The 24,015-nt window shown below is 34.9% G+C and overlaps 1 protein-coding gene across 6 annotated transcripts in view; it reads right to left on the reverse strand.

Annotated features, from left to right (window-relative positions):
* Positions 1-784: 784 nt before the first annotated feature.
* Positions 785-24,015, reverse strand: part of FRRS1 (ferric chelate reductase 1) — a 41,585-nt gene continuing 18,354 nt past the window's right edge. For all 6 annotated transcript variants that reach the window (XM_033093993.1, XM_033093995.1, XM_033093994.1 and 3 more), the window contains 10 exons: positions 20,564-20,662; positions 18,899-19,046; positions 12,481-12,594; positions 11,050-11,162; positions 9,367-9,453; positions 7,277-7,374; positions 6,969-7,027; positions 5,871-6,014; positions 4,675-4,736; positions 785-4,595 (listed from right to left, as the gene is read on the reverse strand). In XM_033093993.1, the coding sequence (XP_032949884.1) occupies positions 4,503-4,595; positions 4,675-4,736; positions 5,871-6,014; positions 6,969-7,027; positions 7,277-7,374; positions 9,367-9,453; positions 11,050-11,162; positions 12,481-12,594; positions 18,899-19,046; positions 20,564-20,662 (1,017 nt within the window). In that variant the 3' untranslated portion in view covers positions 785-4,502. The remainder of the gene's footprint in view (positions 4,596-4,674; positions 4,737-5,870; positions 6,015-6,968; positions 7,028-7,276; positions 7,375-9,366; positions 9,454-11,049; positions 11,163-12,480; positions 12,595-18,898; positions 19,047-20,563; positions 20,663-24,015) is intronic.

The raw sequence follows: 24,015 nt of genomic DNA on the forward strand, positions 1-24,015 counted from the left end.
GAGGCCACGCATGCTCCACAAAAGGCTAAAACATATTCTATCAGACCCTTTAGTGAAAAAGTTTGCCAACATTTACTTTGGAGAATGGGTCAGAGTTTTTTGGTTCTTCACATATGAATAATTTTAGATTGTTATCTGTACATCATAAAATACTAGGTTATAGAAATACTGGATTCTCTTATTTTTCTCCAATAAATGTTGCTTCTTTTGTTTTTGCACGCAATTAATTGGATTAGACTGCAAACTCTTATCCCAAGAGTTTAATTACTATATATCAGTATGTGATTGGAAATCAAAAAATTTATTTAGATCCTTACAGGAAACGCAACATACAATACAATTTCTTTTACATGTAAATAAGATATCACATGAAGAAGACATACTTCTAAAGATATGCTCTAGAAACTTCAAGAAATTTCTCTTCCCTAAACCAGAGGTATATGACTAGGCATAATATAAAATTACATTCACTTCTTTGATAACAAAATAAGAAATTAAGATGATATCCAAGTTTAGGTTCAGCAAAATTCCCAGATCCTTCCACCCAAAAGTATAACCCAAGAGCAGTAATAAGACCAATATTTGTTTTATTGAGGTGAAATTCACATAACATAAAATAACCATTTTAAAGTGGACAATTCAATGGCATTTCTTACATTCACAATTTTGTATGAGTACCACTTCTGTCTATCTTCAAAACATTTTCGTCACCCCAAAATAAAATGTTATATAATTATGCAATTACTTTCCATTCCCTCCTCCCAATACCCCAAGCCTCTGGCAACTATCACTGTGCTTGTCTCTATGGATTTATCTATTCTGGATATTTCATATAAATGGAATCATAATATGTTACTTTAATGTCTGACTTCTTTCACTTAGCATAATATTTTTGAAAATTCATCCCCATTATAGCATGTCCCAGTTCATGCCTTTTTATGGCTGAAAAATATACCACTGTATGGATGTACCACAATTTGTTTATCCATTATCTGTTGATGGATATGTGGTCTGTTTCCATCATTTGGCTATTATGAATAGCGTTGCTATGAACATCAATTCTTTTTCCTATTTTTAATGGTGGTAAAATATGCATAATACAAAATTTACCATTTTCACCATTTCTAAGTGTACAATTCTGTGCATTAAATACAGTCAGTGTTATGCAAGCATCACCACTGTCAATCTCCAGAACCCATTCAGCAGTAACTCTCCCTTCCTTCCTCTCCCCAGCCCCTATAAATCACCATTCTACTTTCTATCTCTGTGAATTTGACTAGTCTAGGTAGCTCAAATAAATAAAAATCAGATAACAGTTGTCCTTTTGTGCAGCTATTTTACTTAACATAGTCTTCAAGATGAACATCAAATTCTTTATAAAATAAAAAATACACATTTTATATATTAAAACTGCTAAAATGCAACACTATAATCAAACAGCAACATCATCAACAACATGGACAAAGTACCTTTTATTGGTATCACTTCATTCATTCCTCACAAACGCCTTGTGAGATAGGCTTTATAGATGAAGAAATGAGTTTGAGAATATAAGTGACTTGCCCAAGGACATGCAACTTGTAAATCAAACATGCATACTCAGGTCTTCCAACACCAGTCTTAAACTCCCAGTCCCTTTTTAATTTACAGAATCAGTTATTTCCCAGCCCACCACCACTCCATTTATAAGGATGGTCAAGACAAGCAGAGATCCATGTGGGAGAGAGTGTCATGGAAGGCTGCAAGGACAGGATGATCTTGAGCCAGAACTTGATAAACTAGCTTTTGCCAGGAAGAGAGGAACAAAAAGGGCATTCCAGGCAGATGACCATCAGTGACCTGGGTGCAGAAATGAGCCTGGCGGGAGCTGGGCAAGGAAGAAGCAGGATGTGGATAGGGAGAGTGTGCATCCTAATCAGATTTGAAAAGAGCTTACAAGAAACCTTTCTTTCATTCCCATCTATAATAGATCATCTGAAACAAGGACCTTTGTTCTTTTTTCCCCCCTTGGTTCATCAGAGTATACAGATAAACAGAATTTCAGCCAAAAGCTACATGTGCCCCTAGAGTTTCCTAGCTGGCATCTACTACATTTGTCTTTTCCTGCTGCCACTGCATCCTGGACTGGGGCAGGATGTAGAAAGGATGAATATCACTTAATACACATCAGATCAAAATCCTGACAAAAGCCAAGTAGGCGAATATGATTCCTTTATTCAATAACTTATGCCATAAGCTACCTGTGCACTTAAGATTGATGCACACAGACCAGAAAATAATAAAAACAAACAGGTCTCAGTTATGAATGCTACCTCAACCACAATTTTCTAGAATTTACTTCATTTTTTCCAAAAATTGATACTTATTTTTATTTTATAGAGGAATCCATCTGAAAACATGATTTTGCTCACTGTTTGGGGCAACATTGCTGAATATATAAAGGCATTTAGTTTAACAATTACTCCTATCAAAAGAAATTATGTTTTTAAAAAAAACACCCAGATTGTTTATTACAAAAACAAGGAGAAAAATTGAGAAAAGTGAAGAATGGGCATTTTCAATTTGTGGATATCAACCACAACCAGAACAATCATAATTTTTTATTACTGAAAAGGTTTGGTCTATTAAGATTAAATGACAAAGAATTCTTTGGACAACTCTACATCAATTGATGATATATCAAAATAGTGTCAACAGATAAATCAGTGAAAAAGTTAAAATATCTTAGCCTCAGCACTGGAAATCCAGCAAGTTCACATATTTAAAAACCAACTACACCAAGATCCATCTTTCTCCTTAAAAGAATTTTTCCTTGTCATGTAGAGAATATAATTTATCAAGAGAAATGTATTAACCCTTAAGCCCCTTCTAATTGAAAATTGGAGGAAATTACCTTAGTATGTATTTAATTTTCTATACTGAAAAAAAATTTTTTTAATACATTCGAAAGGAAAGTTTAGACTGTAAAGTAGCCTGGCACTTAACAGAACATGAATACAGAAAATTCACAAGTCAACCCAAGCTACTTATGATAAACACAACTGAAGAAGAAAAACAAGTTTGCATATTATTTTCCCCAGCAAAAGATGCAGGATACATGGCTGAGTCTATTATTTACATCAGATAGAAATTAGGTCGTTGGACCAAGCAAAAACCATAACATAATCAAACAGAACACCTACAGAAAATATGCCTCCCTAAATTTTCTATTTCAAAAATGTTTAGTTTTGCTTGTTTCTTTTGCCTTAGATAGTTGTATTCATTTATTACAAGGTCGGGGAATACAAAGGGAAATATCAAACAATTGTTACAAATAATCTTGCTCAGAAAACAAACAAAAATGAAATCAAAAAATAAAAACACTGGTCCTTATTTTCAGTTTCTAACCTGTAACCCCGACATCTACAAATTCTGCCTAAAAAAGGCAGCATTTTTTCAAATTAAGATTAAGAGTTGGTGGATTTTAAGGAAAATGCCTTTCTGGGGTATTATCTAAGTACTAAAAATGAATCACAGCACAAGGAAAAAGGAACAAAGCAGTACTTTGGTATTATGGCGCCACCCACTGGCTATAAGTCTTCATAGCAAATATGAGACCCGGCCAAAAAATAGAAGATAAATTACTTCAATAGGAAGGAAAATAACACTGATTATTCGAATTCATTAGAGCATCAGGAACTTCTAGCAGAACAGAACCACCCATATTATTTTATTAACACAAGAAAAGAGAAAAACTTAGGTTCACAAGGGTGAGTTTTATTAATTTTGAAATGCAAGTCTACAATCTCCAAAGGCTATTGGACTTAAATCTTATTGTCAAAACAATTAACACATAAAATGTCATTCCAGCTCTGTTGCTGAATATATAAAGACAGTTTTTAAGCAAAAGATGCACACTTGCATTTCATATAAATTATAATATTCATAATTTATTTAAATGTTAACGAAACCTACAGTAGGGTCAGTCCTGTTTCTCCCTTTACCAAAGGAGTAACAAAATACATAGAGCAAGGGAAATGTCCCAAATTGGCCTGGAAAATGTAGTTTCTCAAAAAGTCCTAAGAAAGACTATTGAGATAAACTAGTAAAAATAAATGTTTTCTTTACCACAACACCTTTGTAGTCCAAAATACTATATTTGTTTTAATCTCCTTTTAATCCTAATGACATTCTTTGTTTTCCAAAAAGTTGTTTACTTTCTTAAATGCTAACATTCTTAAAAATCTCTGCATACAAATATTTGAGTCAGTTCTCCTCTAGTAAGTACTACCTTCCCTTTAAGACTCAGAATTACACATACAGGCTTGACATCACTTTATAGTCCACAGGACCCTGTTGAATATTGATCTCTAAAGACCAGACTTCCCAATTCCTCTATAGACATGACCTGGTCTTCCAAATTAGAATTCATGAATATGCTCCAGGCAGTCAGTCTAGGCTTCAAGTTTCTTTGGCTTGATGATAATTATTACCTGGTCTGCAACAGTAAAGTCTGTGCTTGCTCATAGGTCGTTGATTGCAGATAAGAATATGATAAGAAAAGTCACATTCCCACAGACATAAATTGCTAGCACCGCCTTTTTAAAAGCATGACCCTGAAAGAAAGATTGACATATGAGAGAAAGAAAGTATTATCATTAAGGCTTTTGTCAATAAATAAAAAAAAGGACTTACTTCTGCTTCAGCTCCAGTAAATGACTGAAAGATCTGAATTCTAGCATCATCCAATATTTCAACTGTCAAGAACAAAAACGTAAGTTTATAAGGCCAGTGGGTATACAGGTAAACTAATTCTCAAAAAAAAAAAAAAAAAAAAGCCCTGATTTGTAGCATTTGCTGATTTCTAGGATATATATCCTCCCATTCAAGCTATCAAATATTGCAAACTTCCGGAGTATTTAAGGCTCTCACAAATTGGGACAAACTGGCTATAGCATACACTTGTCAAGGGACTTAAAATATGCTTCCTTTTTCTAGTCAATAAACACCATATCAAAGTACTAACAATCAAAGTTTTAAACACTTATGTATTTTAAACAGCAAGCCGCAGTTGGGTGGTCATCAAAAGTCCCATGTACGTATTCCTATCAAGAACCAAATATGGCAGCACAGATATTTACTGCTCAGCTCCTAAAAGCTGCCCCCACTCCTAAATTCACAACATATACACTAGACAACAGAGAGGTTTTGTTTTTAGAAAGCCACCTTTATTTATCATTTAGGGGGTTATGAAAACTAGATAGGACACAAAGGACACTTAGCCTGAAATCCACACTAGTTTAAAATGTCACCCATTCTCTATTAATTTCTCTACCCCTAATGGCTATGGTGCCTTGCCTGACACTCAGACCAAAATGGACCTTGCCACCAGAGAGCTCAGGCAAAGTCTGTCTTTCCTACCTAATTCGCTAATTAGATTGTTATATCTGATGTATACAGCAACCTAAGTGATAGCACACAGTAAGTTTGTCAAATTGATCAAATTTGTCTGCAGCTCTGCCCTGTGTTGATTTTGACCATCTATCCTTACTCTGTATTAGGGTTCTCTCAGCTCCAGGCATTTAAGATTCTCTATGTATACCGGCTCCAAGTCAGACCAGCATACAAAGTAAAAAGTATGTGTAATGAAGATTTCTTCTCTAAAACCTAAAATCTTCCTCTTATATTTCACTCACCATCTTTCTAACATTAACAGATATAAAAAACAAAGGCAAGAAATGTCCACAATTTCTACTACTAACTGACTAATCACAACAGAAATGTTTAGCGAGCTACCATGTAATATTCAAACATTAGAATCAAGAAACTAATTATATGCCAACAGTTTATATAAAAGTGATTCTACATAACATGGCTTTTGACCAGGTTACCTTTGCGAGAGAGTCGGTAAGCATGAATCTCCAGAATAATCTCAGTCCCAACATGCCAGGCTACAAATCCAGTCATTGCATAAGTCTTCCATGGGCTAGGAAGAGTCAATCCTGGTAAATCCATTCCCAGGAACATTGCTGCCACTACGTTTATAAGAAAAAATATATATGTTCAAATGTAGTCACCACCATGGAAGGTAGTTGTGAGTGTGTGTGTATGTGTGTGTATTATATCAAGTAAAACACATTAAAAGAGTTTATGAGATGAATTAGATTAATATTTAAGACCAAATAATTTAGTCTTTTTTTTTCTAGTCTTACTATCAGACTAGAAAGGGTAAGATGGGAAATTATAATTATGATCTACCAATTGTTAAAAAAGAGGCATCTAAATTTTCCAAAACGTTTTAATTCTGCAATGTAAAAAGGGAGAAACTTACGGGAACTACTGATGACCGTACTCCCCTTTTCACAAAGAACCCCATAGATTATAGAAACGCGAGGAGAGGAGGAACCAGCTTAGGTTTTTATTATGTAAGGCATAAAAATATAGTGGAAAGTCATACTTCACTTTTACAAACCACCCTTCCCTGGATGGCACCACCCCTGTGGAAAGGAACTGGAGACGGAGGGCTGGGCCCCCTCCCAGCTCACCTTAGCCCAACTCACAAATGACCCTCAACTTGAACTACTTCAATATTTGGCTGCCAGCATAGTTTGTTCTGCTTGCAAACGTAAATGCTACGTTTAGCATTTATACACACACACACACACACACACACACATATCTTAAAAGAAGAGTTTTAAAGTCTTAAAATATATATATCTTAAGATATCTACAGATATCTATAGATACATGTATATTTTAAAAGAAGAGTTTTAAAGTCATTTTACAACCTTAAGCTTAAAACTGAAATAATGACCTAAATAGTTACCTCTAGAAATTCCTTTCTGGATTTCAATGTTTAAGGCTGATTTCTCCTCAACAACCAATTACTCCAATTACTAATGCATCTAAAAATCATTTAAGCCAAACTACAACTTGCAATATGAACAGCCAGCAATTATGTATGACTAAGTGGCATCACAATTACTTACCTGCTATTATTCTAGCAGCTGTTCCCATACCCCAATGAGTCCAGTTAAACATTTGCCTTCTACCAAAATAAAGAAGCAGTCAGTATTCTTAAAAGTGATGGAACTACAATTAATTCCTACAAGAATAAAAAGCATTCAATTTCCCTTATTGCCTAAGAATTAGATATCTGAAATTCTTAAAGCCTTTTAAGTAAATAGAATTTATCACTGAATTTTATAAAATGCAAATGTTTCCACTTAAAAACGGATTAGTTCACCAACTAATGATATCCACATTAACAGCATTTATAAATAAAGGCTATAAGTACCTTTGATTATGTAAAGGTGGCCTGAAGGCTGCCAGAAGAGGCTGAAGAACTGCTAAAATCATCACTACACAACCAAGGTATGGGTGGTAACCTGCATGCTGAACAAAGTTACATCATCTTAACGGTCTCACTCTCGCCCATCAAGGTAAATCTTCAAGTTAAAAATAATACACATATATGTATTCTTAATGTTTTTCTGTAGCTTCAAACATTTGCTGATGATGATGACGACGATGACGATGATGATAACAGGTACCATCCACTGAGCATCTATCTACTTTGTACCAGGTACATACTTTACACATATTATCACTAAGGCTCACTATGAAGCTTCACTGTGGCTTATGAATAACACACTTTTACAAATGGAAAAACTGAGATTCAGTGATACCAAGTAAGGTGTCCAAGGCCACACAGTGTGCAAATGGTTGGGGTGGAATGCATATACAGATGCTGCCTCTCTCCTGTCATGATGTTAGATAACAGCCCACCTAGGACTAGTCTGTACCCACATGTCAGAAGCAACCATCCCAATGTATTGTAATTATTTGTTTAGACCTCAGTGTTTCCCTGAGTTCTTATAGCAACAGCCCAAACTGAAATATTAAATTTTGATATCAAATTCTGACTGGCTATAAAGTTGGGAGAGTGTAATGCAAGCACAGGCTCTGACCTTAGTACATCACTTATTTTTGATAAGCCTTATTCATTCATTCAATAAATATTTACTGAGTACCTACTATGTACCAGAAACTGTTCTGGGTGCTTCAGATGCACTAGTGAACATACACAGAGCTTACATACTAGTGTGGGAAGTCAGACAGAGAAAAAATATAATAAATAAATCATATGATATGACATACAGTAAAGAGTGCTATGGGAAAAAATAGAGCAGGGCCAGGCTCTCTGAGAAGCTATTATTTGAGCAAAGACTTGAAGGAGGTGAGGGAACGAAGGAGATACAACCGAGGCAAAAGGAATGTTTGCAAAGACTATGAAGCAGGAGCATGCCTGGCATTAGGCCAGGGTGAAATGAAATGAGCTACGAGATAAGGAGAGGAGAAGATCAGTTCAGAGAGTACCTGGGAGCCAAATCATGGAGGTCATTGGAAGGGCTTTGGCTTTAACTTTGAGTAAAATTCAGAGAAACTAGTTTAGGGCACAGGAATGACATGACATGATTTACTTTTTTTTTTTAAATCACTCTGCCTTCTTGGTTGAAAACAGATTATACATGGGCAAGAGTTGAGGTGGAGAGACCAATTAGGTGCCTACTACAATAGTCCAGGCAAAACGGCAGTGGCTCAAACCCACACAGCACTATCAGGGATGGTAAGAAGTATTTTATTTTAAACGTAGAGTCAATGGGATTCCCTGATGGATCCGACATGTGGTGTGCAAGAGAGCAGAGTTAAGGATCATTCCAAGGTTTTAGCCTAAGAAGGGAACTGCCAACAGCTAATATGGGGTTAGCAGCAGGTGACGCAAGATTAAGAAAAAGGATCAGAATTCCATTTTGGACACATTAATTTTGAGATATCTCAGACCAGCAAGTTGGGGTCCTGAGTAGACAGTTGAATGTGTGAGTCTCAAGCCCGGGATGAGGTCCAAGTTGGAGACAAACACTTGAGAATAAGCCTCAGTTTCTTCCTTTATGACATGGGATTATTATTAATAATCCTTTGAGGTTCAAGTTTGAAAACACATGTAAATCACTTAGCACAGCTGGTCACACAGGAAGGCAACTAATGTTAGCTTGTGGTAATCATAGTATTAGTTAGAGAAAACCGCCTATAATGTTCATGTTCCTTGAATTTTCAGCACTCTATATTGAGAAAACTCACTAAGCTACATAGAATATACACAACATTTGAAGTGGCCTAAAAACACATTGCAATACCAAGTAATCTGCACTGACACGCTCACTCCATCCCTGTCCTCCAATCATGTAAAAAGTCATTAGATGATTAAAAAAAAAAAAGAGGTATACATGCAGAAATATCTTTTTAACCATCATTTGAGAATAAAACAGCAATGTCCGTTGACATCAAATGAATTTATACAAAAAATCCTGTTGAAGATATACTTACCCAACTCCAGCCTCCTCTGTAAATGAAAGGCAGAATGAACGCAAGGCAGGTGAGGACAGAAGTAGTAAACATGAGCATTCGATGCACCTGCAAGGGTGAAATGACGAAGTGAAAAGAGAGTTATCTACGGAAGCAAGAGGAGTTGGTGTTACAATGGGGCAAGATCTCTAGATTCTCTGATGGCATGCATTCAATTGACATCTAATCACAGTTTGTGGTCAGTTAAAAACAATCTTAGTGTATCGCTGAGCTTTAAAGAAACACCTAAGTTGCCATCCTCATCATTCAAAAGCAATTGCCAAGACTTCACCAGCACAGAGAGGCAGGACTAGGTATTTCACACAACAGAGCACACTTACTTGCCAAATCCATCACTTCCTTCCAAAGATATTTTTTGAGTTCTACCACCAAGCACACAGCTATACCACATACAAGGAGACAGCAAGGAAACAGAAAATACTGTCACCTGAGGAGCTTGGGATATAACTAAGTAGATAAGAGAAACACATGAAATGTATAACTCATTGTCCAAATCAGAACATTGAGAGTGAAAATGGGCACTGTTAATTGATTATGCCAGGAAAACTGATGTAAACCAAGCTTATACCAGGGAAAGTAGAACATAAAGTTACTGTGTTTGTGTGTGTGTGTGTGTGACATATTGACATCATAGTTTTAAAGGTAGTAGAGGATTTTAATTGGTAGAAAGAAGACATAAAGAATTTTCCAGTTGGGAATAACCACAGGAGCAAATGGGGGTAGGAGGTACAGAATCAAGACAGACAATAGCAAGGCAGGTAGCAGTAGTGAGAACAAATAAAGCAGATTGACCTGCCAGCCAATAGTGAGAAAAGAGGTTAGATAGGGTCAATCTTAAAAGCTACAAATTTATATGACCATGAAGTTTTAAGAATACCCTCTTATAAAGTCAAAAGCTGTTCCAATAAGCAGTATTTTTTTCTACAAGCAGACATGCACATTCTATCTCAACACTTATTTATTGACCTTCCACCATATGTGCAAGTTTCTCCATGACACATGAAAGATAAGGTTTGTTTTGCTTTGTTTTGAGGGGTACTTCTTAATTCTTGTTCATGTTTCTATTAAGATACTGCTTCCTCATGGTGCTCGTCACATGCAAAGGAGCACCATGAGAAGAAATACTTCTAGTTTCTCTTCCCACCCACATAGGAGACAGGTGATCTTGATTGGTGACCTAGGGATAGTCTGACATTTATTGGCCCGTCCACCAACCAGAGGACAGACCCATGCTTAGAAATGCAGTAACTACCCACTCTCTTTCTTCTGTTCTCCTGCCTTCCTAGGCCTGTATTCAGTGCAGTGGGTGAATGCTCTTCCAGGCTCTCCTTCTGTAACTAGACATGTAAGTCAGGATCATTTGGGTCCCAAAGTGTATGTTACAACGGGATGCACATGATCCTGGCACATTTTTCAGTTCATCCTGATCTTTCATAAAGCTGTATCTATTTTGATCTCCATCAAGTACTTGTGCCTGTTCTCAATTGGTTAGGAAGCCAAAGGGCAAAAAGAAGAAATTATTAGGATTCCAAAATTACAACTATAACCACAAAAAAAGGGAAAGAAACCCACATACTTTATATGTTTCCATGTTGGAGTGTTCAAATAATGTAGAAATTGCATTAAACTTTTTCTCCCACCTACCTGAAACCAAGCTGATTCACCAAAGAGAACCTTTGACCAAACAGGTTTGAAGAATCGGGCAATAATTACACCTATGCTAACAGTAGTCATCCATGCCACAAACATTAAGGCACCTACCGGTAAGAAAATACAATGGATGTTATCACAAACTAATTAAGCTGTTTTTAAATGACCAAGCCCAATGCTAGGAAATATAAACAAGTAAAATACATTCAACTGACATAAGCATAACCTAAAAACACCCTATATATCACAGCTTTTACCACCACCACTATTACGTCTAACAGCTAACACTTTCAAAGCTCCTACTGTGTGCCAAGCACTGTCTCTAAGTGTTTTATATGTATTAATCTAATTGATCTTTACAGCAATCCTATGAAATGGTTACAGTCATTATTCCAGTTTTGCTGGAGGGGAAACTAAGGCATAGAGAAGTTTAGTAACTCGGCCAAGGTTACAAAGTCCAAATTCAAACCCAGTACGGCTTAAGCAACTATGCGCTTAACCATTGTACTAATGCAGCCTGCAGTTCGCAGAATCGTGTCACATCTCACTCCAAAAAACAATGAAAAACAAATAAGTACATTATTTCTGAATCCAATTACTTTCAAAGTGGAGCCACTAGTAAACAAACTAGCAGCAATAAAGTTATTTTCAAGTTTAACTATGATAACACTTATTGAAACTACTAGAATGGATAATACTATATAAAGAAAATATACCAAATAAGGAAAGTTGCCAAAAATACTAATATTTTAAATTGTATTGTATGCACGACATTATTCCTCTACTTTTAAATCCCACCTCTTCAACAATAAGCTGGGCTACATTTCAAATGGAATCAACTTCATCTGTAGAACCAAAGCAGGTTACAGCCTTCTTTTTAGGTTATAGCTAACTTGGTTTCTTTCATTATTTTAAGTACAGTATATGATAGTATGTATAGCACTGAGTACTTGGTATACCCACAAATACTTGTACATTGATTAGTTCTTCAACAACAAACTGTACCTTTGAAGCCCAACTACTGATAAACAATGAAAATCACAGACTAGTCTTTTATTAGTGTTTGTTTTAATAAATGGCATAATTAAGGTCTCATAAAAGTTAAATTAATTAACCCAGTGATAGTCAAGCCTGGCTACAGTAAGAAACAATGAGGGCATTTTAAAACTAGATATCTTAAAAGCTCACCTGGTGATTTTAACGTACAGCCATGGTTAAAAACCACTGAATTATCTCTAGTCTCCATTTTTAATAAAAATCAACAATCATTAACATAAATACTGCTACCTGCAAGTGTTAATATTTCAACATAGAAGATTTATGAACATTTGCTAAATTATGTTCACCACCATTTCTCCAGCCAGCACTAAGTCATCAGGTAAGGTTATTCCACAAAGTAGTAATACTACTTCACATGTAACTTACCATGAGCCTTCAGGAGGAGTAAAGAACGGGATCCTCCTATGTTCTTTGGATAGTCTGTCACATCATGCTTTTCATATGTAATCAAAGGTTGCTGGGAATGCTTATAAATTCGACCTGAGTTTTTAAAAAAATGGAAAAAAAAATGATGAAGAATTACTTCCTCAGGAGAGAATGAATGGAAAGACAATGGCATGGCATGGAAACAAATTTCTTAAGGTAATAAAAAATTAATAAATATCAACAGAGGTGCTGTTCATATGTAAAAGCAACATAAATATCTATGCAGAGGCATGTGAATTTCTTGGAAAAAATTAAATAATTTAGCAAACCAAGAGATGAATCAAAATGAAGACTAGAAACGGAGAAGTTATGGTTTAAAAAAATGGTAGTATGAGAGATAAGTTAAACAATATCAAGTCAAAATAATTACTGTTAATATGATCACAAATCATTAAAAATGTCAAATATAATTCTTGAAAGAGAATACATGTGAAAGAAAATCTAGAATCCTAGATTAAACTAACAGAAATTGGGCTTGGGTGAAGGGGGTGGGTAAAAGACAAACAGAAACATTTTGATGCTGTATAATTTGGCATATGGTCATTTCGAACTAGGTTTGATTAAGAAACCAAAATCCCAAAGAACAGTGATGTAAACAAATTGAGAATGTATTATTATATTATTATTTTTACGTACAAATTTAAATCTGTAAATATGTAGAATTATTCTAATTAGTTTGTATATGTGAGTATGTGTATGTGTTCATTCTGGAAATCTACCCTACAGACATAGTCACTTTTACCCAAAGATATATGTACAAGAATGTTGACAGAAGCTTTTTGTGTGATGACAAAGAAAGAAATCTAAACAAGCTAAATATCCATCATTTGGATATGTAAACAAATTATGGAACACATTATTATTACAATACATGTCAAAAGGAATAAAAATAATTGAGAAATTTGGTATAACAGATACGAGTACATATGAATCTTTATCCCAAACAAAAATAAGTATTAGGTCACAGACTACATCTCAATAATTTCCAAGAAGAAATAATTTTTCAGAAGAATAATTTTTCAGAAAGTTATATTTTCTATCCAAAATGCAACAAAATTAAAAATTAACAACAAAAAGCTAGAAAAAAATGGTCCGCCTAGATATTTATAAAACTACTCTTTTAAGTAACCCTTGGGTTAAATAGGAAATCAAAACCAAAACAAGTCTTAAAAATGAATAACAATAAAGACACTTCACATCAAAAGTCATGTGATGCAATCAAGGTTCTATTCAGAAGTTTTTATCATCCTAAAAGCATTTCCTTAAAAAAAATATATGTAAAGCACTGAAGTAATCATTTAATTCAAGATGCATTTAAACCAACAAAATATAACTTAGGAAACCAGAAAGGAAGACTGATTAAAAATAAAACTAGAAATTAACAAACTAGTAAGTCTAAAAATCAGAAAAAACAACCCTGTAAAAAGCCAATGAGATCGATTGAGTTTTGGACAAGTCTAAGCACAAGATGAAAAATTATATCACAAACAATATTAGACATGAAAAGGGTGACACAGCTGCTAATACATAAGATATTCTTTAAAAGTATACGTAAATGCTATATACAATTTGAAGTCCATTAAAAATATTTCAAAATCTAAATGAAATAAATAAATTTCTGGGAAAATCTAGAATTACAAAAAGTGATCAAAGAAGTAGCAGTAACTCTGGACAGTAATAACAATAGAAGAATTTTTTGTTAATTAGTCAAATATTTCCATTCCTAAAGGCTCAGACTATAACTATGTGGTTATGCAGTTGTGTTCTATTATACCATTTTTTTTTATTTTAACTTAAAGTTTTTATTTATTTAAACTCTTCTAGAGTTTATTCTATAAGATGAGCGTAACACTGAAGCCATAACTAGGCAGGCATGATACACACACCAAACACACAATCCCACACCATAGATCAAAATCATTTATGAATATAAATGCAAAAAGCTTAAATAAAATATTAGTGAATCAAATCAACTGTGTATTAAATAAAATCTGACCAACCAAGGTTTATTCTAGGTATTGTTCACCATTCAAAAATCTATGAAAGTAATGATAAAATACCTTCTCAACATCTTCCTGAAAGACATTAGATGAAATCCAGCACACATTCATCACATGGACTGTTTGTGAAATTAGGAATAGAAGAACATATCCTAAACATGATAAAAAATATCCACCAGAAAAACACAGCAAACATGACACAACACTCAATAAAAGGAGCATTCACATCAAAATCAGGAACAAGACAAGAATGTTTGCCATATCAGCACTGCCATTCCACATTTTTCTAGGAGAAGTAAACAATATCACAAGACAAGGAAGAAAATAAGGGCTACTAACCCTGTTATTATTTGCACAGGATATGATGTTTATCTAGAAAATCCAAGATAATTAACTGGAAAACTAGGTCGCTATATTCAAGGTAAACATTCAAAAATCAATAAATTACCTATACACCATCTATACACCAGTTTAGAAAACTTAAGAAAAATAATCCCATTCACAATTTTGTTTTAGAAATCTATAAATACCTATGGACAAAGTTACAAAAAATATATAAGCCCTATATGAAGATATGAAGAAAATCCCAGGATCTGAATAAATGGAATACCCTAATTTATTCCTGGATAGGAAGACTCATGATTGCAAAGATGTCAGTTATGCTCCAAATTAATCTAAAATTTCATTGCAATTCCAATCACAACTCCAATAGAATTTTTAATTAAATTTGATAAATTATGTCTAAAGTTAATCTAGAAGAACAGATATACAACTAAGAGGCAAGAATTCAGGAAAAAGAACACTGGGACAAGAATCATGTTCTATCAAAATTCACAACCCATGATAATGCTATTAGTAATTTCAACCAATGCAGGCAAATTGATCAATGAAACTATAAACTAGAAGTTGTTTAATGTACTGATAGTAAATGATAAAAAGGCTTTTTTTAGTATATGATAAAGAGCCTTTTGAAGTAGTGGAGATAAAATGAACTATTCAAAAAATGGTGTTAGGACACCTGGTTATTCAATTGGCAAATATTATATATGGCTTCTTATAACAGAGAAGATCAGAAATAAAGCAGAAAACGAGAAGAGTTTCATGTAACAAATATCTAGAGAAGAGTGTGAAGAAGAGACACTATCAGCAGCTATAAAAATATCAAAAAGAAAAAGATAAAGAAAACTATTGAAAATGACAGGAAAGGCACCGAATAATCAAAAAAAATACTGCTTTAGTAGAGTGGTAGTGATGAAAGAAAAATCAGACTACATTCCCAACAGCCTGAGTCAATTTGGAAGAAAATGTTGTTAAACTTTGATTCACTTACAGAGCAGGGACTAAGCATGAACTTAACTTTCATCAAAGCAGAAGTCCATTATAATTCTGGAATCCCCTTGTACGACTCCATTATAATTTTAAAGTTCTCTCTAAGGAAAGTTGAGTGTTTAGTATTATGTGACCTATGGTATTCCTAAATTGTTAAAATAACAGGTCATATAATAACAGGGTCTCTACTTTGTCAATTATTTAAATTGGTAGATTTCCTAACTGTGAATCACTTATTCACCCAAATGAGTTCTATCTTTCTGTTCAAACACTCAGCACTTCACGTGACTGCTTATCTCACTGTAGGACAATGTCAGCATTCTGGGGGGAAAACAGCAGTTAGAAATAAGGTTTTAGTGAACACACAATGGGATTTACAGATGATGTAATACAGAATTGTACACCTGAAATCTATGTAACTTTACTAACAATTGTCAACCCAATGAACTTTAATTAAAAAAAAAAAAGAAATAAGGTTTTAAATGGATTTTACTGAAATTGGGTACATTTTACATTTATATGGGTTACAGAAATCATATGCTTGCCATGAAAAGTGGTTTCAACCTCACAACGTTTCAGTGCGTTTAAGCAGAATGCAACTTATAAATGGTCCACATATATATATAACATAATATATAACAGAAGAAGCAATGATTTATGCAGTTATTGTACTTTGCTCCCAATCCAAAAAAGCTGGAAAGTGAATTTCCTGAAACAGTAATGTCGAGGTTTTTTGAGGTTTGGTTTGGTTTTGCTTTGCACTCCACCAGTTTTAAAAAATGAGTCTGTGCCCTGATATATATTTTATTAAAAAACATATTCATGTACTATGGTTGTAATCCATTATGAACATTGTAAAATATATTAAAATAGAAATTTTTAACAAGAGAAAACAAATCAGAATACAAAGTTCTAGCAGCATTCCCTCTATCCTCTTGACTGCCCTACAATGTGTACATCTTAGTTGGGAGAATCCTGTCCTAGAGCAGCAAGTTATCAAACCACAGTATAATTACCTGGGGTTCTTGTTACAAATGAAGACTCCAAGTACAAACAACAGAGATTCAGTGGGTCTGAGATGCAGGTCAGGGATCAGCATTTTGACAGTCACTCCAGGTGGTTCTGAAGCAGGCTGTTTGAGCCTCACAGTTTGAGAAACACCACAAAAGACAAAGTAGAGAGATTCTCCCTACCTACCCTGCCATCAGCACAGCAATTCCAGCAGGATAGAGACATTAAAAATGCTCTAGTCTTCATATGTATTAACCATGAACTAGGTTTTACTGAAGGAGTGTTAGAATTATTACTCAAAACCTTTCTATCAGAAAATGTTCCAATTTCTACAGTGCTGACCTAAGAAGAAATTTGGGGCATTGCCATAACACACACACACACACACACACACACAATTTATTATACAACAGAATTCATCCGTTTAAATGAAATTGCTTTTCTTTTAAAGCATACATTTTTTAAAGTATAACATTTTTAAAAGTATAAATGCAAACTGTTATATCCCCTGGCAATTTAAGAAATCAATCTGAGTCAGTATCATTTACGGAGCACCTATAATACACGCTGAGCACCAAAGGAAGAAGTTTGGTATGGTGTTAATAGAAAGGGCACACCGTTTGTAATTGGAACAGACCTGTTATTTCCTGACTCTGCTACTTGTTTGACTTTGAACAAGTTATTTAGCCTTTCTAGGGTCAGGCTTCCTTATCTCTAAAATGGGCAATATAAAATCTATTTATAAAGACTCTGTGAAAAATAAATGAGATACATGTAATGTATAATGCTAAGTAATAATAACAATAACATAATTATCTGCACTTTAGTGGTATCTGTTTAAAAACACAAATATTTGACCTTTTCCTCATTAAAAATTCACTTCCTATGTTTTCCATGTTCCAAATACTTAGGCTCTGAGGTCAAAGAGTTTGGGTTCAAATTCCAACTCTACCATTCACTTCTCTGGGCAAATTGCTTAACCTCTCTAAGTTTCCTTCCAGATAAAATAAGGATGATAATAGTACATACCTAATGTCGTTTTTATGAAGATAAAAATGAAAGACCTAACTATGGTGCTTAGTCAGTAACTGGCACTCATTAAGCACTAAGTAATATTTATTCATTATCATCACTTAACCAAGAAATGATTTTTTCAAGTAACATTTCCTGCTGCTGGTACAAGTAGGAATACATAATTTGGCTAAGACAACTACACATATCACCTACAACTAAATCTATGAATGTGCCTAAATTTTCACTAAGTAGATATTTTATCCTGCTTCATTCAAAACCTTTTGATACTACCTTCACCTAGTTTCCAGGGAAACAAAGCTAGCAGGTCAATCAAGGTCAATCTGTCAGGCAAAAAATGGAAAAGCGTTTTGATAACTCTTTACCCACACGTGTATATCTTTAAAAGGAGCAATTAGGGCCGGCCCAGTGGTTCAGGCGGTTAGAGCTCCATGCTCCTAACTCGGAAGGCTGCCAGTTCGATTCCCACATGGGCCAGTGGGCTCTCAACCACAAGGTTGCCAATTCAATTCCTCGAGTCCCGCAAGGGATGGTGGGCAGCGCCCCCTGCAACTAAGATTAAACACGGCACCTTGAGCTGAGCAGCTGCTGTGCTCCCGGATGGCTCAGTTGGTTGGAGTGCGTCCTGTCAACCACAGGGTTGCCGATTTGACTCCCGCAAGGGATGGTGGGCTGTGCCCCCTGCAACTAGAAACGGTAACTGGACCTGGAGCTGAGCTGCGCCCTCCACAACTAAGACTGAAAGAACAACTTGAAGCTGAACGGCACCCTCCACAACTAAGATTGAAAGGACAACAACTTGAGTTGGAAAAAAGGCCTGGAAGTACGCACTGTTCCCCAATAAAGTCCTGCCCCCCTTCCCCAATAAAATCTTTAAAAAAAAAAAAAAAGGAGCAATTACAATAGTCTCTCCAAATAAAGAGGGGAAACAGGAAGGAGAGGAAAAAAACTTGAAAAGATAGTTTTTATCAATATACAGTACTTACCATCATTAGCTGCACCATCTGCTAGAAATATGTAGTAGCTTGTGTTTAGATCAAATCTATTCTTAACCCCAGGAAGGGTAATGTTTCTTCTGAAAGAACACTGCATAACACCATCCTCCAACCTCCAAGCCATATCCTCAAGAGTGTCCTACAAACACATACAATCGGTCTTCTCAGCACGTTCCAAAGATGTGATCAAAATCCTGACCTGTTCAATTTCCTTTTTCTAAGATCCCCTGTGCATGTTTTGTCTGCAGTGTCATTGTTTTTCCACTTCCTCTTTGAAAAGAGTACAAAGAAACATTTTCTCCCAGTTTATTTGTCTTTATTCCACTTGGCAAAAATATTATTTTTACTCTGAGTCAAAACCCCACAATTCCTTTACCCAGATTAGAAACTTTGGCAGATGTACTAACGCTGTAAGGCCACTAACACACAATCAAAAACACTGAAGAAACAATTAGCAATTAAAACCTTAGAGGCCAAAAGTCAACATGCAACTGGGGAAAAGTCCCATCCCACCTATGGGAGTCAACCCCATAGGAAAGCTGTGCAGAGAACATGACATGTCATTAGGTGACAGCTACAGCTCGTTTGCTTGTCAACCACCCTGTGAAAAAGGTACCTCTTTACCAGAAATAGGCCATCTTTGGCACAGAGGCCAACAAGGGGCACTTATGACAACTGCCCAAGGCACTGAACCAGTCTCTACCATATGTGCTCCTCTTCCTCACTAGGTAAGTGAAATTCTTTGTCACCCAGCTCCCAAAAAGTAGTGAAGGGATTATGAAATACAAGTTGGTAGTTACAAAATAGTCAAGGGAATGAAAAGTACAGCATAGAGAATATAGTCAGTAGTGTTGCAACAAGATGTATGGTGCCAGGTGGGTACTGGACTAATCCAGTCCCCACCGCATAAATTATATAAATTTTATAAATTATAAAACATCTGAAACTAATATAAAATAATACTGAATGTTAACTGTAACTGAAAAAAGTTAATAATTTAAAAAATTCTTTGTATCACTAACATAAGTCTGTTCTTAAAAAATCTGTCTGTAGCTTTTGAAAAGGGGCCAATGCTTTGACCATCTTAATAAACCATAAAAATATTTTTTGTAAGATGCAACAATTCATCTTTTCAAACAAGAAACTTGTCTTCTGCTTTCTAAAGTACAGACAAGAGGAATTGTTAGTCAAAGGATAGAGGGTTGTAGGTATGTAGGATGAATACGTCTAGAGATCTAATGCACAGCATGATGACGATAGTTAATAATACAGTAGTGTGTACTGGAAATTTGCTGAGTATATTTCTCATATGTTCTCATCACACACAAAAAAGGTAACCATGTGAAGAAATTAATATATTAATTAGCTTGATGACAGTAATGTATTTGCACATCAAAACATCATACTGCACACCTTAAATATATATATGAATATATATATATAATTTTACCAAATACATACAGTAAAAAAAAAAAAAGGGCAGACGTTTTTCCCAGCATCTTATAAGAGGAACTGTGCTGTCAGGTTCCTGCTCAGGCCTGCTGCTAACTGTGGACGGGAGGCTATCTTGCAGCACGGCCATGCCACTGTCAGCCACACAGCCAGAGCTGGACAGGCCACGGAGAGATCAGAGGTCCCCCGAATTCTCACACCTACCCTGGAGTCCATCACAGGGTGACTTCGCCCCGTCAAGTGGGAAGGTTGTATGTTCACAGTCTGACCTTCATGAATACACACATAAGCATCATCATCACCCTGAAAAACAATTGCAAATGAGAAAAGTTCACAGGAGTTTCAACATTTTGTTTTTTTTTTAAGTCCCTAATTAAAGCACATAGGATTTGATGCTTTTAATACATAATTTACTGACAATCTTAAGTGATACTATGAATTTTAGAGAATTGGCTATCCAGTTTATTAATAAAAATAATTGTTATAATATGAAAAAAATATAATTTCAGTGTGAAAAAAGAAAAAATCGGAATATAAGATGATTAAATGCCCAGAAACCCATAATCAATTGAACACCACTATTAATGCTTTCATATATATTCATCCAAATCTATTTGTATTTATACCTATTTTTTTCTCCCCAAATGGGAAAATATAGTTCTCTTACCTTTTTTCACTTAACTTATCGTGAACATTGTTCTGGATATTTATTTGTAAATAAGTATCTATGTCATAAATTTTCATGACTGTGAAGGCACTACATTACATTGGATTTTAAGGGTTTAACTTTTGAGATGGAAGACACTGTAACCAAATATTGCTAATGTACACACTCTATAAATTTATTATTACATATTGAGACCAAACTGAGCTCGAGACATTCTTTGTCAGTCTAATTCTTATTTATTCTTTAGTCTCTACTATTCCTTAACTCCAAAAACTTAGATCTTATTGTAAGTGACTATCAGAGGGCAGACTTCATCTTCAAAGTACATGGTACCAATTTAGGGGTGATACAAATGAATAATCTGGATTATAAATTGTTGTGCATAATTTTGGTTGTTTTGCCTATCTTAAATCATTCTCTACAAACTAACAAGATCTTTTATGTGCTTTAGTTACTAACCTCCTTAAACAAGATCCAAGACTAACCAGTTATAATAAATTTCTATTCTAATATGTTTTAAATTTATTTTTTAAAGTTCCACTTTTAAGAACTCTCAAGTACATAACCTTAGCAAAACAATTATTCACTGTTACACATCTTATATTTAACTCCGAATCAGCCTAATTCAAGATAAGAAATTTGGAGTCGTTATGATTTAAACCAGAAATCGACAAACCATGGCATAGAGACCAAATTCAGCTTGACGCCTGTTTTTGTACAAGCCACAAGCTGAAATTGGTGTTTATATATCTACGTGTTTCTTTCTTTATTAAGAGAAGAAGAATATTTTCTTATGACAAATAAAAATATATGAAATCCAAATTTCAGTGTCCATAAATACAGTTTTATGCACAGAGCCACACCTATTTATTTATGGATTGTCTATAGCTGCTTTTGCACTACGGCAAAAGCTGAGGTGGTTGTAACAAAGACCATATGGCACACAAATTTTAAAGTAGTTACTATCTGGACATTTACAGAAAAAGTTTGCTGATCTCTGATTTAAACATTGTGTGTTTTCTAGAACAACTATTAACATCCTCAATCAGCCATAATAATTCTTTTATATACTCCTAAGTCAATCTATACACAAACACACACACAGAGAGAGAGAGAGACGGATAAAGTGGGAAATGCAGGTGAAAAGCTTATTGGTGTTTCTTGTGGTATTCTTTGAAATTTCATGTTAGTTTAAAACTTTTCAAAACAAAAAGTTAGGGGTGGGTAGAAGGAAGAAGGACCTGAGAGGTGAATAAAAGGGAGGAATCTAAGTCACAACCAAAATTTTCCTGAACATCAAAAAAGATGATGGCAGTAATCAATGAGATACTCTGTAAGTCGCCTGGGACAGTATCTGAAAAGCAAGAAATCGATAGTGGTTCCTGCTTTTTTATTATTGTTCCTGATCACCAAGAAATGGGGAACACAGAGGACATTAGGGGGTAAGATAAGTTCAGTTTTATAGATGATGGTTTGTGTTGTCCAGCAACACTCACTCTTCTAGACAAGACCAACCAGAAGCTGGACATCCCAATCTGGAGTACAAGAGAGTTTAGGACTGGGAACATTCCAGAATTTGAGTGTTGAGAAATTATTTATTGAACAAGAGGATACTGAGTAGGGGAAGGAAGACAACAGAAGCTAATATAGTGTATGTACTTGATATATTTTGTATCATTTAACAAAACATCTGAGATGGAAAAGATGTACTATAGTCTTTGAAATTCAGTTAAAATTCAGACATTAGCAAGTCATTGTTAGCAAAAAGATGAGAAATTATATTTTTCATCAATTATAATGATGAAGTCTGATATCAAAACAATTGCTATTTAAGCTATGAGCCAAATTGAAAAAAGATAATCTAGGTTATTTAATCAGTATTTATAAAATATCTTCAGTATTTAAATTTATATTACATACTGAAAAGAAATAGCATGTCATAAAAATATCCTAAAAATTTAAAAATAACCAAAAATAGAAATAGCCACTTTAAAAATATCTTTTAAGGATAATTTATTTACCCCAATTTAAGGTAACAGATGTACAGTTTATTTTAATCTTTCAGTAGAATTGCTCTGTAAATCAACTGCACCTGCATAATTAAGACTTTTTTAGAAACATTTTTGATGAGTACTATACTAGAAACTTAAGTAAGATAAATACACCTTGAATTAGAGATAAATGCTTTATGGCATCTATGCCTACAACGTAGAACACAAATAACTGGTCTACTTGTAGGCTCCTCATCACCACACTCAAAACAATAGTGTCTTTTCCTCTTGTTGACAAGACTTTACATGGCCAGAAAAATGAAATGTGCTAGCATACTACTGCATGAAGTTTGGCTAAAAAGAGACTGGAATGTCTTCTTTTTAAGTGACTAGAACACATAGCTAAATGAATACTATACCTTAGAGATGAACCTTAATGAAACTACACACTTGTTCCAACAAGGCTACCATTGTTAATCCTTGTTGGGCTCATCTTCAGAACTTTCTCATAGCCAGTTCCAACACATTCACACAACAACAAGCACTACCACCAACTTTTCTTATTGCTTTACAGTCGTCACATTTTATTTTCAACCCAGCCTCATTACCTACCTATGTACCCAACTTGGTTAACTTTTGGCAGAACTGAGAATACCCAAAAGAATATGCTACAGGTCTGTCATGCAGGGTCTCAGCTCCTGATCCCCACACAAGAACGCAGGATATGGTGAGGCCAAAAAGGAACACCCACAGAGCCATAGATAGGGGAGTCAAATCACTATATTCTCGCTGGCGGCTGGGTTGGAGACACAGGGAGCAGGAGCCACACGATCCGCATCCTGCTGTCCGCTTCTCTGCCAACCAACCTCACTTGCTAACTGCAATCCATCATGCTAACTGAAATCCATGTTTGCCAGCTTAGCCACGGCAGTTATATCAGTGGCTAATGGCTAACTGGTAACAGCTGATGGCTATCTACCACCCAAACCAGCACCTTT

The sequence above is a fragment of the Rhinolophus ferrumequinum genome, chromosome 22 (assembly GCF_004115265.2).
Source record: "Rhinolophus ferrumequinum isolate MPI-CBG mRhiFer1 chromosome 22, mRhiFer1_v1.p, whole genome shotgun sequence".
Classification (NCBI taxonomy): Eukaryota; Metazoa; Chordata; class Mammalia; order Chiroptera; family Rhinolophidae; genus Rhinolophus; species Rhinolophus ferrumequinum.